This window comes from Strongylocentrotus purpuratus, unplaced genomic scaffold, assembly GCF_000002235.5.
Source record: "Strongylocentrotus purpuratus isolate Spur 01 unplaced genomic scaffold, Spur_5.0 spur5_contig_861, whole genome shotgun sequence".
Taxonomy (NCBI): domain Eukaryota; kingdom Metazoa; phylum Echinodermata; class Echinoidea; order Camarodonta; family Strongylocentrotidae; genus Strongylocentrotus; species Strongylocentrotus purpuratus.
This window is the reverse complement of record NW_022145570.1, coordinates 3,426,656-3,444,902: the sequence shown is the minus strand read 5'-3', so window position 1 is coordinate 3,444,902 and position 18,247 is coordinate 3,426,656. Positions and strand designations below refer to the sequence as shown.

At 35.7% G+C, this 18,247-nt stretch overlaps 2 protein-coding genes across 2 annotated transcripts; both read left to right on the top strand.

Annotated features, from left to right (window-relative positions):
* The first annotated feature begins 938 nt into the window (after nt 1-938).
* Nucleotides 939-1,764, top strand: LOC115929924 (BTB/POZ domain-containing protein KCTD21-like). The gene is made up of 2 exons (XM_031000065.1): nt 939-1,509; nt 1,664-1,764. The coding sequence occupies exons 1-2, from the start codon at nt 939-941 to the stop codon at nt 1,762-1,764; spliced, it is 672 nt and encodes a 223-aa protein (XP_030855925.1).
* A 12,230-nt stretch (nt 1,765-13,994) lies between these two features.
* On the top strand, nt 13,995-16,480 carry LOC115929917. Its single transcript, XM_031000050.1, has 2 exons — nt 13,995-14,621; nt 16,457-16,480. Exons 1-2 carry the CDS (start codon nt 13,995-13,997, stop codon nt 16,478-16,480), a joined length of 651 nt encoding a protein of 216 aa, XP_030855910.1.
* Nucleotides 16,481-18,247: the final 1,767 nt, after the last annotated feature.

Genomic DNA, 18,247 nt, shown 5'->3' with positions numbered 1-18,247 from the left:
TGACAAATCCATATCTACTTTTTCGCCGACGCCCCCCCCCCCCTCCATCCCACCGATTCGCCGCTGCTCTTTGTTGGTTTTGTCAGGAAGCTGTAATGGTGTTTTCATGCAGTAGGTCCATGATATGGTTTTATGGTGCTCGATATCACACTGTGCACAGTCATGATCAGCCAGAGCGTGAGGATTTGGATTGGATCAGATGCGACGGGCAGAGCGGAAGCATTCCCAGGGTTGAAGAATTTATCGGGCCGTATGCCGCTCCAGAAAGATCAATAGGGACTTTTAGATTGAGTGAACGAGAACACGACGAACGCCGCCGACTGATCATGCGTGTCAACGTACTCAACTGCCCAAGTTGACTACAATTAGAAATCTTAGATTGCACTCGACGATAAACATGCATGCAGGAAGTAACACTATGAAAATTACGGACAAAAGAACATCCCTTCACTGCTATTATGTAAAAATGTGTAGAACAGGTGAATATGCATGTGACACTTTTCTACACATGTTTACATAATAGCAGGGAGGGATCGATGTTCTTCTGTCTACCTGGGGAACTGTATATTTTATGCGCACGCGGCATACTAGTACAGTACTAGATTTGGGAAAATCAAGGTTGACGCATTCTCGATCGCCCACCGAGACGACGTGACGCATGCGCAGTGCCTTAAAATGACGTCACACGTTGCAGTCACAGCTGTCGACGTGCAAATATAAAAGTCCCTAATAATCAACACGAAGTACCATTGTGATGTAGATTGCGTGCAGGATACCAGGTACGATTCTCTTAGCAAAACAGTTATTTGTATAAACTTGATGGCAGGTGGCATATTTGAAGGGTATACGAATTTTATGGAGAATAATTTATCGGGCTGTACGTTGCAGCGAAAAGATCGAACATTAAACAAGGAAAATTTGTACCGCTAAAAAGAAAGATGGATTCTGCATTGCATTCTGACAATCAGATTGGTTTGAATGTTGGCGGTAAGATCTACCTGACAACTCGGGACACCCTGACGCGGTACCCAAACAGTTTTTTTGCCATCTTGCTAGACAGTGCTATCCCTTCTGATAAAGATGCCCAAGGGAACTACCTGATCGACCGGGATGGCAAGATATTTCGCCATGTGCTGAATTTCATGAGGTGTGGCGAACTTGTGCTACCACGTGGATTTGATGAGTTCGATTTACTGGAACGTGAAGCCGACTTCTTTTTGCTCGAGGCGCTTAAAGAAGTGGCGCTAAGAAGAGAAGCTGCAGGTAGGTCGGTGGCCGGTATGTCGGTGGGGATTACGGTTGAAACGGTGCCCACTAAGAGCACGTATATGATGACCAGAGAGGCGTTGATGAGAGAAAAAGAATCGTTCTTCACCGACATGTTGGATGGAGGGGAGCCATTTCCTAGAGACAGACAAGGCAACTACGTCATCAGTAGGAACAATAGTCTCTTCCATCATGTTGTTGACTACCTAGTACGTGGAGGAATCCTCAATGACATCACATCGAGTGAGCTTCACCTGCTACGAAAAGAAGCCAAATATTTTAGACTGCAAATGTTGGAACAACACATACAATGTGTTGAGTTCTTGATGAGACAACGACGCCGGCTACACATTCATTTCTTTTATTCTGAGAATGGCCCGTGTGTTGCTTATGCCAGCAAGCAACTTGTCGGTCATCGTGCCCGCTTATCCATCGAAAAGCTTTGGAAGGGATATCAAATTGGTGAAGTCTATGCTGGAGAAGTGGACCCTAAAATAATGTCCGAATTTACAAGTGCAAGCTCTGTCATGATTTTTTTCGAAACCCAAGTAATGTCCTCTGTTAAAATGTTCGAACTAATAAGCTCTAATTGTACTCGAATAGAGGTGTACTAAGTATAGGACCCGAAAAAAGATAACTGTGGAGTGGTTTATAAATCGATCACAATCGGTTATCCTGAAAGCTGTAGCTCTAATTAGCTCTGCACGCATGTATCGGATATTTTTTAGATTTCATTTACCTCAGTCTGCTAAAAGTGCTAATGATTTTCTTAGCGTATATAGTTTTGTTGCAAAGTAAGACAAAGTAAATGTATTTGTTTTAGCAGTTGTATACAGCTTTCGCAGACTTGACATAAACGCCTAGAATGACAGAGACACGTACGCACTGCAAATGCATATTGGAATTCTTTCTAGTATGCCATTGTTATTATCATTTATAATAACATCTATGTAGATCCTTGTCATTTGATTGGAGGATTGTTGGTCATATGATATTCGATTAAATAACCTATTAAACGCCGTCATTGAGCGCGCATTTTCGGTTATATTCGCCGTGCATTTGTTTGTTATATTCAGCGTGCATTTTGGGTTATAATATTATCATGCGACCCTCAATGTTTACCGTAGTTGTGACGTTGAATGAATGGTGGTGGTTATTTTACCTGACTGCTTTTAAAGCATAAATGCTTGTAAGTAAGCAACCAGACGGCCGACGGTCCTCTCCGAGGGACCTGGTAATGAGGACTACTGTCTGACCAAAAGGGAATTAGCGCATCGCCTTGGTTTCGAACCCGGGTCACCGGATTACGAGACCACTGCTCTACCGACTGAGCACAACCTTTGACACGTACATTTACAAGCAGGGTCATCATGGCGCGGCCGGTATAAACAACAATAATTTAGATTAATTTACTTAGATGTTATATGAAACAAATATTGAATGTTTTTCATTCATTTTATATTGCGAATATTTTCATTCCTTGAAAAATTAACGTTCTATTGAATTCATAAGCATTCATCATTGAATAGTAATAATAACTAGATTTGTAATACTTGTTTGGTACAAGTATAGGTGGGCTGGTCCAGCTAACATTTTAGACAAAATGAAGGGCACATTTGAGATAGCTAATTGTCTCAGCTACATCATACTCGAAGTTCAGCGTAAATGAAGCTAAAATGACGTAGATGTTGCCCGCGAAAGACGGGAATGTAGAATCGAGTTTTGAGAAAAAGTCATGTCCCATAGAGAATACACGCAAAATGTAAAAAATTGACATGCCTCCTTTAATCGCAAAAATACGCCATGATACCTTTGTCAAAATGAAGAATAGTACTGACTGCATTTGTAGAAATTTGTCTCAGCTAGAACATATTAAAATTTGGAAGAAAATTGATCAATATTTACAGAGATACAATCAATTTTCCATAAATATGCTGACGTCATAATATGCAAATTGGAATTTTGAGTTCGGAGGCCATTATGATGACGTCATGAGTTAATTGAGGGTCAAATGAGACATGAAACAATATTTCCGAATCATACTCTTTTAAAATATGAAAACAAATTGGGGTCACCTTGCATCCTAAAGAGCTACAATGGATTTTGTATAGGCGTGTTTTTGCCCATATATGCTATGTATTACAAGAGCTCGCGCGCATGGAGATTTATGTTAAACGGTCGATCATTCCGTTATTAATAGTCATAAAGAGACAAACATGGTATCAATATGTTTGTAAATATATGTGGTATATTATGAAAGAAAAAAAAAGGCAATTCAATGTTGTGCAAAAGTTTTACGCGCGAAAACGCGCGCGCATGCTCGTACGCGCGATTTTTTATAAAATGCTTAGAATGGCCTAAAACGTATGCAAAATGATTTTCAGACGATTTTGAGCATTTCAAAATTTTGCGCGCGCATTGACGCGCGGACGTACGCGCACGCGCGCGTTATTTGACCTTTTAGTGACCGGACGGATATTGACCTTGATCATGATAAATATGAACGAGAAATACCTTTTGGTTATGAAGATATGATCATGAGTTGATTTTCGTAAAATTTTACAAAATGGCGCCTAGATGACGTCATCAGTGAAGGTCAATGTTGAAAACGTTATTGTGCTTTGTACATATGTCTATACATATGTGTGCCAAATTTCTAGGCATTTGATTGAGCCATTTCCAAGTTATCTTGTTCACAAAAAAGTGGTTAGAAATAAGAAAAATATACTAGATTTGTAATACTTGTTTGGAACAAGTATAGGTGGGCTGATCCAACAAAAAATTGAGACAAAATAAAGGGTACATTTGAAATAGCTTTTTGTCTCAGCTACAACATATTCGGAGTTCAGCGTAAATGAAGCTAAAACGACGTAGATATTGCTCGCGAAAGACGGGAATGTAGAATCAAGTTTTGAGAAAAAGTCATGTCCCATAGAGAATACACGCAAAATGTGAAAAAATTAGCTTGCCTCCTTTAATCGCAAAAATACGCCATGATGCCTTTGTCAAAATGAAAAATTGTGACAACTGGATTTGTAGAGAATTGTCTCAGCTAGAACATATCAAAATTTTAAAGAAAATTAATCAATTTTTAGAAAGATACAATCAATTTTCCAAAAAAATGCTGACGTCATAATAGGCAAATTGAAATTTTGAGTTCGGAGGCCATTATGATGACGTCATGAGTTAATTGAGGGTCAAATGAGACATGAAATCATATCTCTGATTCATACTCGCTCAAAATATGAAAAAAAATTGGGGTCACCTTGCATCCTAAAGAGCTATAATGGATTTTGCATAGGCATGTTTTTGCCCATATATGCTATGTATTACAAGAGCTCGCGCGCATTGAAATTTATGTTAAACGGTCGATTATTCAATTATTTATAGTCATAAAGAGACAAACATGGTATCAATTTGTTTGTAAAAATATGTGGAATATTATGAAAGAAAAAAAATGGCGATTCTATGGTGTCTAATAGTTTTACGCGCGAAAACGCGCGCGCATGCGCGTGTGCGCGATTTTTAAAAAAATGCTTAGAATGGCCTAAAACGTATGCAAAATGATTTTGAGACGATTTTGAGCATTTCAAAATTTTGCGCGCGCATTGACGCGCGGACGTACGCGCACGCGCGCGTTATTTGACCTGAAATTGACCGGACGGATATTGACCCTGATCATGATAAATATGAATCAGAAATACCTTTTGGTTATGAAGATATGATCAGGATTTGATTTTCGTAAAATTTTACAAAATGGCGCCTAGATGACGTCATCAGTGAAGGTCAATGTTGAAAACGTTATTGTGCTTTGTACATATGCCTATACATATGTGTGCCAAATTTCAAATTATTTGATTGAGCCATTTCCAAGTTATCTTGCCAACAAAAAGTGGTTAGAAATAAGAAAAATATATAATAAATAATAAATAATAAATAAAGGCAATTCTAACGAAATTATAAGGTGGTCTGTACGTTATACAGCCCACCTGATAATCATAATAACAATATTATCAATGATAATAATAGTAATAATGCTGATGATTGTGATAATGACGATGATAATAATGAAAATAATAATGACAATAATTATAATGATTATAATGATGATTATAATATTAATGATATTAATAATAATCATGATAATGATAATGCTAAAGCAAAATTCATCAATAGGCGCAGTGTATCCACTGTTATTAACCATGCATTCTCTTAACATATTTTTATGTTGTTTAATTGTTTTGTATGATGGGTTACCTGTCTAAATGTTCTCTTCGAATATGATATTGAAATGTTTTCCGGATATTTACTTGAATTTAATAAATATTTATATTGTATTTTCGTTTAACGTACACTTTCAGTCTATTACACGCGACCCGCGAGGCGCGAGATGATTTGATGCGGCCCGAAACTATGATATAAACTATCATTATTCATCGTCATCTTATGCTTTCACGTGTGATGAAAGAAACGATATTATATAGAACAAACTAGGAACAATATAAGTGGAATGTTTTGAGCGGGAAGGTTTGGGGCATTTATAAAATGGCTTCTCTCAGTTTAACTGATTGGGTTGTACTTGTGCAGGTGGACCAATACCCTGGGGCTTCCTCCTCTTATTCGAATAGTGCATGTGGGTTCGTAACATGGAAATAAAAGCACTATATAAGATTCCACTATTATTATTATTATTGTTATTACATGAGATGTACATGTATATCACTTTAGTCTTGGAATTGACGTTAGATGTCACCAACTTAAAGACATGGCTCAGGATTTAATATACCAGCTTTCATATATGGTGCTGTGTATATACAATAATGATGTATTTTTCTTTCACAAATTCTGCCATTTGACTTTTCTCTTATTTATACAAGTAAATCGAAAAAAATATCGCTAAACTGAAAACTTATATGATAGATCTATGAGTGTACTTTAAAATGTCAGTTGTTCTACCGTAATTGAATAAAAATTATAACATAAAAAAAAGGTATATTAGTCTTGGAATTGACGTTAGATGTCACCAACTTAAAGACATGGCTCAGGATTAAATATATCACCTTCGATTATGAAATATGCTGCTGTGTATATGCAATAATGATGGATTTTTCTTTCACAAATTTTGCCTTTTTACTTTTCTCTCATTATATTTATACAGGTAAATAATATAAAAGATCTTTAGACTGAAAACCTTGTTGTATGATAGATCTGAGAGTGTACGTAGAAATGTCATTTGTTCTAATTAAATAATTAAATAGCTATGTAAATCTCATGTTTGAAAAACAATTGTAAGTATTGCATGTGAACAGCTTAATTTAAGGAAGAATAAGTTTTTCATTTTAAAGAATACATTAAAGTATATAAAATTAGATACATTGTAATTATGTTCATGCTTACTGAAATTCACAAGGTGAACAGAAGAGAAATGAATCATGAAACAAATTGAATAATACTTGTTACTACATCTAATCACATTGTATCATCTTAACTTGTTTTACATGACTGAAATGAAAATCAGGGGCTTCCTGTATACAAAATTTGGTGTAAGTGGGACTGAATAACATTTTAAAGCAAATCTTCAATATTCAGTTCCTGATTGGATGAACAATTAGTTTGCGTTTAATTTTAGGGTTGTGTTTCAACTTTGATAGAGATAGCTCTTTTTGCAGGAGACCCAAGGTATCCTTCATTATAAAAGAAAGATAATTTACAGCTGGGTTCTAGTCTGTTTCATGCAACTAGCTACATGTACATGTCATCAATGACAAGCTACAGTAATTGATAAAAGCAACTGAAATCCGTGAAGTTCACTCGCTGTAAGCAAATTTGGTATAGAGTATTTTATTGTGGCAAGTGATCTTCATACATGTAGCTAGTTATATGAATCAGGGCCCAGCTGTGATCTTCTTCTTCTGCCGTTGGAGCGGTGATAACATTTTTAAAAAAGATTCCAGAATCTTACAAATCTTCCATGTAACTTTCCATTATTACGCAGCTGCTTACATGTTGTATGTTGTAAGTGAACATAACTATTGCAACAAAGTAAATTTAACATTCTTCACGGGAAAATGTGCATTTAATATGTCTCTCTGTATTTAGCATTTCATTAGTACTTTGTGATAAGATTATTTTCATTTTGTTTGTTTGTTTGTTTTATTTTTTCACCATGTAAAATAAATGTTTACGGATAGTAAAATTCAGTTACAATATATAATAATAATACATAGTAGGAACAATGCATAAACAAAAAATGTTTGAAGCGCAACGCCCCTTAGATAATAGCTGGTAATTGTTAGGTTTAAATAATACATGGCTTAAATTAAGGCATTCTGTAATTACAAAAATAAAACAAAATACAAAATCATGCCCCTTAATGTACCTCTTCTTGACAAAAAATAGCACAAACATAATGTACCTCAAAAGTTAACAAGCATATTTGGAGAGAAATAATTCCTTTAGTTTTTTTTTAAATAACACAAGATTATTGCAAGTTCGTATTTCCTGTGGCAAAGCGTTCCAAATGTCAGGACCTACATATCTAATTGATCTGTGGGCTAAAGCACTCCTTGGACAAAATGACAATCGTTGGTTGGACCATGTAGTTTTATCTATACATTTGCATGGAAGTGCTCTTAACAAAAATTGAATGGGAATTTTTTTTGGTGGAAATACTGTTGAATATATACGGAGATTGTAGAAGATGAATTAATAGTGTTGAATATATATGTTTAATATGAATAAATAAGAATATTTACTGATTGATAATGAAACGTTATCGAATATCAATTTTAAATCAATCATGGTCGACAATCCACTTGATAATAAAGAAAGAACAGATATCAAAGTAAGATTGTGCCGTGATATTTTCTTCTTCTGCAATGATTTCAGAGTACTCCTATTGGTGATCAGTCATTTTGATCCTCTATATCTTTCTATGATAACTTTACAGGGCAATCTAAACCTTGCAGCAAGTTGTTTGGAAGGAAGGGAGGATAATCAAGATATGAATGAAATCAGAGAAAAAATATGAAAGTGATATTTTTTAATTTGAAATCATTAAATGGGAATTTCATACTGGAAAATTAATAATTTCAGTGTGATGTATTGTATGACAACTATCACATTCGGTTAAACACCAAACAACTGGAAGTCAATATGTACATTTAGGCCTATATATTTTTCGAACTCAATAACTGGGGAGAACCTGTAGCAACATGTGCTAGTCGATCCTGAATGAAAAGTTGCTGAAACTGGAATGGATGATATTTTGATTTAGTGGAAACTTTTTATAACTTGGACATTGGGACCATGAAAACATGAACTGTTAAATCTTGTTATATCAGGTAAATGCATCTCGTTTTATCAGAGCTATTTATAATGAGTTTCCACTGGAGTTGGCCATTTCAGTCACACTCAACTTACCGATTCACATACATAATGGGATCACACCAATAAACATTCATTCCTTTCTTATAAAGTGTTTGACAGGGTATTAAAAAGAATAACTATATAGATGAGGGATTGAAGCAAAATTACATTGTACATGCATCTTATTGTATGAGAGCTAATTATAATGAGTTTCCACTGGAGTGCTGTCCCTTTCAGTAACACTCAACTTACCGATTCACATACATAATGGGATCACACCAATACAAAAATGTATTCCTTTCTTATATAGTGTTTTCATCTCCGCTATTAATCAGGTCGGGTCAGTCCTACGTCATCAATTTCTCGATTGTTTGCACCCAATCATCATGCCTCCTAAGAAATCCCAAACCATCACTAACGACGATTATATCGACATTAAGTCAGAACTACGAAAGTTAAACGAAACGCTAACCTCGCAACTGGCTGAGATCAAATCTGGCCAAGATGAGCTAACTAGGTCTGTTGAGTTCTTCAGCGGGAGAGTAGACGAACTGACAAACGACATTAAGATGCTGAAGGACGACAACAAGTCTGTAAAAAAGGAAAACGCGGATCTAAAGCAAAAGTTGTCAGCACTAGAGAATCAAGTGAATGACCTTGATCAGTATCATCGGAGAATTAATCTGGAAGTGGCGGGTGTATCAGAACAGGAAGGCGAAAATGTGAGGGAGTCGGTATTGAAAGTTTTGAAGGTGGTCGCACCAGAGGTGAACTACACCGACATTGATGTATCCCATCGTCTAGGCCGCAAGAGGGAAGGTGTTTCTGGTTCGAGTTCAAGACCAATCATAGTACGATTTACAACCAGGAGGGTGAGAGATGAAGTGTATGCTGGTCGAAAGAAGCTGCGGGAGACAACTACTCGGGAGCTGGGCTTCTCAAGAGATGAGAGGATGATGTTCATCAACGAAAATCTTGCCCCGGCAACGAGGTCACTACTGAGGAAGGTGAATGAGGAAAGGAAGAAGGCTGGCTGGAAATTCCTGTGGACTGTAAATGGCACCATCCTGGTGAGGAAGAACCCCAATATGCCACCGATAGCCATCCATCGAGAAGAGGATCTCAACAAATTAAGTAGGGCCTAGTATGCTTCTGCCTTGTTGTACATTCATAATTTTATCTGTAAATAATGATTGACTTTGACACGATGACGAACATTTCCAGTGATTCTGATAATGTCACACAGGATATATTATGGATTGGATCCAAATGATAATGCTTCGGGTCTCATTTACTCAAACTATTATACTGAGTCCTCGGCCAAAAATATTTTCAAAAGTATAACTGATTCTTGCTTGTCTATATTACATCTTAATGTTAGAAGTCTCAACAAGAATTATGAACAGTTTCGTTCGTTTCTAGATAACACAGGAGTTCCCAAAAATACAGTATTAGGCGTAACTGAGACGTGGCTTTCAGATCAAAATAATACACTGTTTTCTCTCCCTGGATATGATATACTTACAAATAATCGTACAAACAAAATAGGTGGTGGTGTTGCATTCTTTGTGCCAAGTCAATTTGAATATGTTGTAATCGAAGACATGAAAGTGATGAATGAAATTGCAGAAACTTTGTTTATTGAAATTACTGATCGCAATAGAAGAAAAACTATCTTGGGAGTTGTTTATAAGCCACCTCAGAGCAACCATGCTGATTTTCTGGACACTTTGAATAATTTATTACACTATCACTCCGTTCAAAACAAAAAGTGTATCATAATGGGAGATTTCAACTATGATCTCTTAACGAGTGATGCTAATATTCATGCACATGATTTTTTAGAGACATTCCTCTCTGCCTCTTTCTTGCCACTTATTTCTAGACCCACTAGAATAACCAATACTTCGGCAACTCTTATTGACAACTTTTTTTCAAATGTACGCTCTGAATTTAAAGCTGGCATAGTTCTGTCAGATATTTCTGATCATTTCCCGATTTTCATGTATTATTCAGAACGATTTCAGGCAAATAACTCTCCTAGTGATGCACCTAAAAGACGTGTATATAATGACGAAAACCTATGTGGATTGAAACTAAGCCTAGAAGAAGAATCTTGGGATGACGTATTTAATACAGATGATGTTAACCAGTCGTATGAAATCTTTATTGGAATTTTTATGTCTCATGTAAATCGAAATATTCCTTTTTCTAAACCCAAGTCTAAAAATTATAAGAAGTCACCCAGACTACCTTGGATAACGAATTCGATTCTACGTTCAATAAATCGAAAAAATAAATTATACTATAAATATATATCTAAATTAACTGATCAAACACGGATCCAGTATACTAATTATAAGAATAAACTTACAGGAGTGATACGTACTGCTAAAAAAGATTATTATCATGATCAATTCAATCGTTGCAAAAATGATCTTAAAAGAACATGGAAGATCATCAATTCTACCATCAACAATGGATCAAAGCATTCTAAGATTACTAAGCTTAGACATAATGATGCAATAGTTGAAGATGAAGTTCAGTTGGCAGATATTTTCAACAATTATTTTTCTCAAGTTGGTTTTAATCTTGCTAGGCACATACCATCCACGTACCGTTCATTTCACCACTATTTGGGGGAGAGAAATAAAAGTTCTATATTTTTCTCTCCTACGTACCCACAAGAGATAATTCAGATTATATCTGGCCTAAAAATAAATAAGAGTGCAGGATTTGATGAAATTGATAACAACCTTTTACAGAAAACTATGAATTATATTGTTGATCCTATCGTTTATATATTTAATTTGTCATTATTATCTGGACATATTCCAGAATCAATGAAAATTTCGAAAATAATCCCAATTTTCAAAAGGGTGACAGTACATTAACAAGTAATTATAGACCAATCTCATTGCTTACAACCTTGTCTAAAATCCTTGAAAAGTTGGTCCACATACGGACCATGAGTTTCTTTAAAAAGCACAACATCCTCTCTGATACTCAATTTGGCTTCCGAGAAAAAGTAGCACTACCCATGCCATACTTTCTTTAGTTCAAACGGTTGCCAAAGCTATCGATCAGTCTTCTAATACGGTTGGTTTGTTCATAGATTTTTCTAAAGCATTTGATACTGTTGATCATGATGTACTTCTTTACAAACTTTCTCACTATGGAATTAGGGGAAAACCGTTGACGTGGTTCAAGAATTATCTTAAAGGGCGCTCCCAGTTTGTTTCGCTGAATGGTAATTTCTCTGAAAGTAAACCTGTCCTTTGCGGAGTTCCGCAAGGAAGTATTCTTGGCCCACTTTTGTTTATTATTTATATAAACGACATCGAGAGGTCATCTTGTCTGCTTCAATTTATACTTTTTGCTGACGACTCAAATATTTTTTTGTCACATCGCGATCCAGAGCAATTGACGTAAATACTAAATAACGAACTTAAAAGTGTGGCAAATTGGATAAAAGCAAACAAACTGTCACTTAACTTAGACAAAACTAGTTACATGCTATTTAGTAATAAGGTTGCAACTTTGCCTAATTGTATAATTTTTGATGGTACTGTCATTCAAAGGGCCCGAACAACTAAATTTTTGGGGCTAGTTATTGATGAAAAACTATCTTGGAAAGCGCACACTGACAATATCTGCAAAATCATTGCTCGCAACACTGGTATCCTTAGTAAATTAAGACACTTCCTACCCCATTATATTATGTTATCCTTGTATTCTACGCTTATTCTTCCTTACTTGAATTACGGACTTATTGCCTGGGGCAGTGTAGCAACTTCCCAAATTAATAGACTCTTTATATTACAAAAAAGAGCGATTCGTATTATTAATAATGCAGATTTCCGGGCACACACGAATAATCTTTTTCTGAATAATAACATTTTGAAAATTAAAGACTTGTATATTTTTCAGCTTGGACAGTTAATGTACAAGCTCAACACTAAACAATTACCTTTGCCTTTTAATGATATGTTCGTAAGAAATGATTCGATTCATAGTTACCTCACTCGCCAGGCGAGCTCTTTTCATTTACCATTAAATAGAACATCTTTTGCACAAAAGACATTTGTTTTTACAGGTCCAAAACTGTGGAATTCTCTTTCAAATGATATTATACAGTGTAATTCGATACAAATTTTCAAAAGGAGACTTAAAAGCTTTCTTCTGAATAGTTACTATGCTATTGCATTCCTCAATCAAATATAATTTGTAGTGTGACTTTATGCAACTTTGATTATTTCTTTTTATAAACATGTATGTATTTATCAATGTTTTGCGTTTAAAAGTTATTTTTTTTTGTATTACTGAATCAGTTACTGTTATTATTGTTGTTTTTGTTTTGTTTTCTCATAAAATGATAATTCATGATAATTACTTTTACAGGGGGGCTTACACCCTACAAGCTCTGCTTTTTAGTCGGCCCTCCTTCCCTTTCAATTTCATGTTTATTTTTTAATGTATTGTATTGTGCAAATTGATCTATATGTATATAAATATGTGAATATGTTAAAATATACCATCATTGTAAATATGAACGATTGAAAGAGGAAAAATAAATGAATTGAATTGAAAAGTGTTTGACAGACTTGGTTCAAACTTTCAGGAACCCTTTCTCTGATTTTCTTGTTATCACCCAATTGAACCATCTGAGAAAGGTTGGTTGTCCTTAATGTATGATGATTATTCTCTCACATCCTGAAAATATCAGCAGGAAAATTATTTCACTTTCACACGAACCACAATCTCAGATATTATAATAATGCATCAATTTGGATGGTTACAATGGAATATAATGTTATGGAGATGTATATAATTATGTATATATACTCATAATAGTCATAGGCCTATTGTATACCCCCTCCACCATCCTACCGATTCGCCACTGCTCTGTGTTGAAATACGTATGTCCATGGTTTTATGGTGCTCGATATCACGTATATACACAATGTTCGAGCCCGAGCGGGAGGATTTCGGATTGTTGTTGCATGCATGACGTTATGTCTAGTCGGTGGGGATTCCCCGATAGTGCGACCCCGCGTAAGTTGTATGCTGTCTCAGAGCACGTACTGCACGACAATCAGACGCGACGGGCAGAGCGGAAGCATTCACAGGGTAGTAGAATTTATCGCCCGAGATTGCCCGCGGGATACCGGGTACGATTCTCTCACCAAAACAGTTATTTGTATGAAGTTGGTGTTCGTGTCCTGGAACAGATGCAGATGGGATATTTGGAGGGTTTATGAATTATATGGAGAAGAATTTATCGGGCTTTCGCAGCGAAAAGATCGAACATTAAACAAGGAAGTACCAGTACAAAATACTACGTATCGCTAAAAAAAAAGATGGATTCTGCACGGCCACGGCAATCTGACAATCAAATAGGTTTGAATGTTGGCGGTAAGATCTACCTGACAACTCGGGACACCCTGACGCGGTACCCGAACAGTTTCTTTGCCATCATGCTAGACAGTGATATCCCTTCTGATAGAGATGCCCATGGGAACTACCTGATCGACCGGGATAGCAAGATATTTCGCCATGTAATGAATTTCATGAGGTGTGGCGAACTTGTGCTACCACGGGGATTTAGCGAGTTCGATTTACTGGAACGTGAAGCCGACTTCTTTTCGCTCGAGGCGCTTGAAGTGGCGCTAAGAGAAGCTGCAGGCATGTTGGTGGGGATTGCGGTTGGTACGGGTAGCACCAGGAGCACGTATATGATAACCAGAGAGGCGTTGATGAAAGAAAAGGAATCTTTCTTCACCGACATGTTGGATGGAGGGAAGCCATTTCCAAGAGACACCCAAGGCAACTACGTCATCAGTAGGAACAATAGTCTCTTCCATCATGTTGTTGACTACCTAGTACGTGGAGGAATCCTCAATGACATCACATCGAGTGAGCTGAAGCAGCTACGAAAAGAAGCCAAGTATTTTAGACTACAAATGTTGGAACAACACATCCAAAGCGTTGAGTTCTTGATGCAACTACGACTATACCGGCCAGACATTCATTTCTTTTATTCTGAGAATGGCCCGTGTGTTGCCTATTCCAGCAGACTTGTCGGTCATCGAGCCCGCTTATCCACCGAAAAGCTTTGGAAGGGATATCCAATTAATGGTGACTCCGTCTATGCTGGAGAAGTGGACCCTAAAATAATGTCCAAATTTACAAGTGCCAGCTCTGTTATGAATTTTTTCTCAAATCACTCAGCTCAATCTATTGACATGTCCGAACTAAGCTCCAATTGTACTCGAATTAATGTGAAAATATAGGAACTGAGAAAAGATCAAATATGGAGTGGTATCACAATCGGTTATCCTGAAAGCTGTAGCTCTGTCTTTGACACGTATATTTACAAGCAGGCGACCTGGGTTACCATGGTGGCCGATATAAACAACTATTTAGATTGATTTACTTAGATGTTTTATAAAACAAATAATTAATGTTTTTCATTCGTTCAATAGTGCGAATATTTTCATTTATTGAAAGATTAACGTTCTATTGAATTCATAAGCATTCATTATTGAATAATAATAATAAGAATAATAATGATAATAATAATAATAATAATAATAATAATAATGTGAATTATAATAATAGTAATAATGCTGATGATTGCAGGTGCGGAACCAGGATTTCTTAGGGGTGGGGCCCAATTTTTTATTTGTTTTGCTCCCGAACATTTGAAAATCGCGCCGGCCGAAAATGCGGTCATTATTTTTTTTGGCCCTCGAAAATTTGAAAATTTGAACCCCCCCCCCCCACCCCCTTGAGCGCCAGGGTGGGGGCCCTCTCCCTAAAAAGGTAAAATTAACGTGTTTTTACATGGTTTTTTTCTCAGGGCAGGGGGGGGGGCCGGGCCCCCCGGCCCCCCCCCCCCCCCTGGATCCGCCACTGGATGATTGTGATAATGACGATGATAATAATGACAATAATAATGACAATAATTATAATGATTATAATATTAATGATATTAATAATAATCATGATAATGATAATGCTAAAACAAGATTCATCTATAGGCGCAGTGTGTCCAATGTTATTAACCATGCATGTATGTTGTTTAATTGTTTTGTATGCTAGGTTATATGTCTATATGTTCTCTTTGAATATGATATTGATACGATTTTTAAGAAAATTTTTCCTTTGGAGATTTACTTAAAGTTGATAAATTGTTATATTTTGTGTTTGTTTAACCATGGACCCTGCACCGATGAGGCCCGAACAAAATGAAAATGCTCAGAAAAATGCATGAAAATCAGCATCACTGATCGTTGATGTACACGTACGTCTCGTATATAAACTATCATTATTCATCTGTCATCTTATGCTTTCACATGTGATGAAAGAAACAATATTATATAAAACAAACGAGGATCAATATAAGTGGAATTTTTTAAGCTGGAGGTTTGGGGCATTTATAAAATGGCTTCTATATATAATATATGTCTCTTCTCTCGGCTTAACTGATTGGGTTGTACTTGTGCAGGTGGACTAATACCCTGGGCTTCTTCCTCTTATTCGAATAGTGCATGTGGTTTTGTTTAAAGTTTCTTGTGTTTCAAATAGAAATAAAAGCACTATATAAGATTCCACTATTATTATTATTATTATTGTTATTATATGAGATGTACATGTATATCACTTTAGTCTTGGAATTGACGTTTGATGTCACCTACCTAATGAAAAGGCTCAGGATTTAATATACCAGCTTTCATATGAAATATGCTGCTGTATATATGCAATAATGATGGATTTTCTATCACAAATTTTGCCTTTTGACTTTTCTCTCATTATACAGGTAAATAGACAAACAGATCTCTAGACTGAAAACTTGTTGTATGATAGATTTGAGAATGTACGTAAAATATAATTTGTTTTAATTAAAAAACTATCATGTAAATCCCATGTCTTGAAAACAATTGTGAGTGTTGTATAATAGCAATTTTGTTTAGGAAGAATACATTTTTTATTTTAAAGAATACAGTAAGCATATTATAATATAATAAAATACATTGTAAATATGTTCATGCATACTGAAATTCACAAGGTGAAAAGAAGGGAAATTAATCATGAAACTCTCGGGTCTTGCAGTTTTAAGATTATTTGAACAGTAGCTCTGCATTCCAGCCTATTAAGCTACTTAACCCACTTGCGTCTTGTTACCAACGTGACTATTGTCAATTCTGCTATTGTAATACTGTTACATAACACAGAACCAAATATAATAATACTTGTTACTACACCTAATCACATTGTATCATCTTAACTTTGTTTACCTGACTGAAATGAACATCAGGGGCCTCCTGTATAAAATGTTTAGTGTAAGTGGGACTGAATAACATTTTAAAGCAAATCTTCAATATTCAGTTCCTGATTGGTTGATAAATTAGTTTGTGTTTAAGTTGGGGGAGTGTTTCAACTTTGATAGAGGTAGCTCTTTTTGCAGGAGACCCCAGTATCCTTCATTATAAAAGAAAGATAATTCACAGCTGGGCCCTGTTTCATGCAACTAGCTACTGTATGTCATCAGTTTAAAGCTACTAAAATCAGCAACGTTCATTAGCTGTAAGCAAATTTGGTATAGAATTGTGTCAAGTGATCTCCATACATGTAGCTAGTTGTATGAAACAGGACCCGGCAGTGATCTTCATTTTTTGCCGTTGGAGCTGTGATAGCATTAAAAAAAAAACGATTTCAGGATCTGACAAATCTTCCATGTTTCTTTCCATTATTACGCAGCTGCTTACATGTTGTATACTGTAAGTGAACATAACTATTGCAACAAAGTAAATTTAACATTCTTCAAGGGAAAATGTGTATTATATATATATATCTCTGTATTTAGCATTTCTTTAGTATTTTTTGATAAGATTATTTTCATTTGGACAAAATGACAATCGTTGGTCATAGTTTTATCTATACCTTTGCATGGAAGTGCTCTTAACAAAAATTGAATGGATTTTTTGGGGTGGAAATACTGTTGAAAATATATGGAGATTGTAGAAGATGAATTACTAATGTTGAATATATTTGTTTAAATTGAATGAATAGGAATATATAATTATTGATAATTTAACGTTATCGAATATAAATGTTAATCAATCATGGTAGACAATCCACTTGATAATAAAGAAAGAACATGATATCAAAGTAAGATTGTGCCGTGTTATTTTCTTCTTCTGCAATGATTTCAGAGTACTCCTATCGGTGATCAGTGATTTTGATCTTCTGTTTCTATCTATAATAACCTTACAGGGCAATCCAAACCTTGCAGCAAGTTGCTTGGAATGGAGGGAGGAAAATCAAGATATGAATGAAATCAGAGGGAAAAAATATTAAAGTGATATTTTTTAATTTGAAATCATTAAATGGGAATTTCATACTGGAAAATTAATAATTTCAGTGTGATGTACTGTAGTGTATGACAACTATTACATTCGGTTAAACACTGAACAACTGGAATTCAATATGTACATTTAGGCCTATATATTTTTCGAACTTAATAGCTGGGGAGAACCTGTAGCGACTTGTAGTCGATCCTGAAGGAAAGTGGAGAGTTGTCCCTTTCAGTCACACTCAACTTACCGTA

Coding starts and splice junctions, on each gene's coding strand:
- LOC115929924 (XM_031000065.1), top strand. CDS start 939: ATGGATTCTGCATTGCATTCTGACAATCAGATTGGTTTGAATGTTGGC. Junction 1,510..1,663: donor CCTCAATGACATCACATCGA/GTGAGCTTCACC, acceptor TGCTTATGCCAG/CAAGCAACTTGTCGGTCATC.
- LOC115929917 (XM_031000050.1), top strand. CDS start 13,995: ATGGATTCTGCACGGCCACGGCAATCTGACAATCAAATAGGTTTGAAT. Junction 14,622..16,456: donor TGGAACAACACATCCAAAGC/GTTGAGTTCTTG, acceptor CTCATTATACAG/GTAAATAGACAAACAGATCT.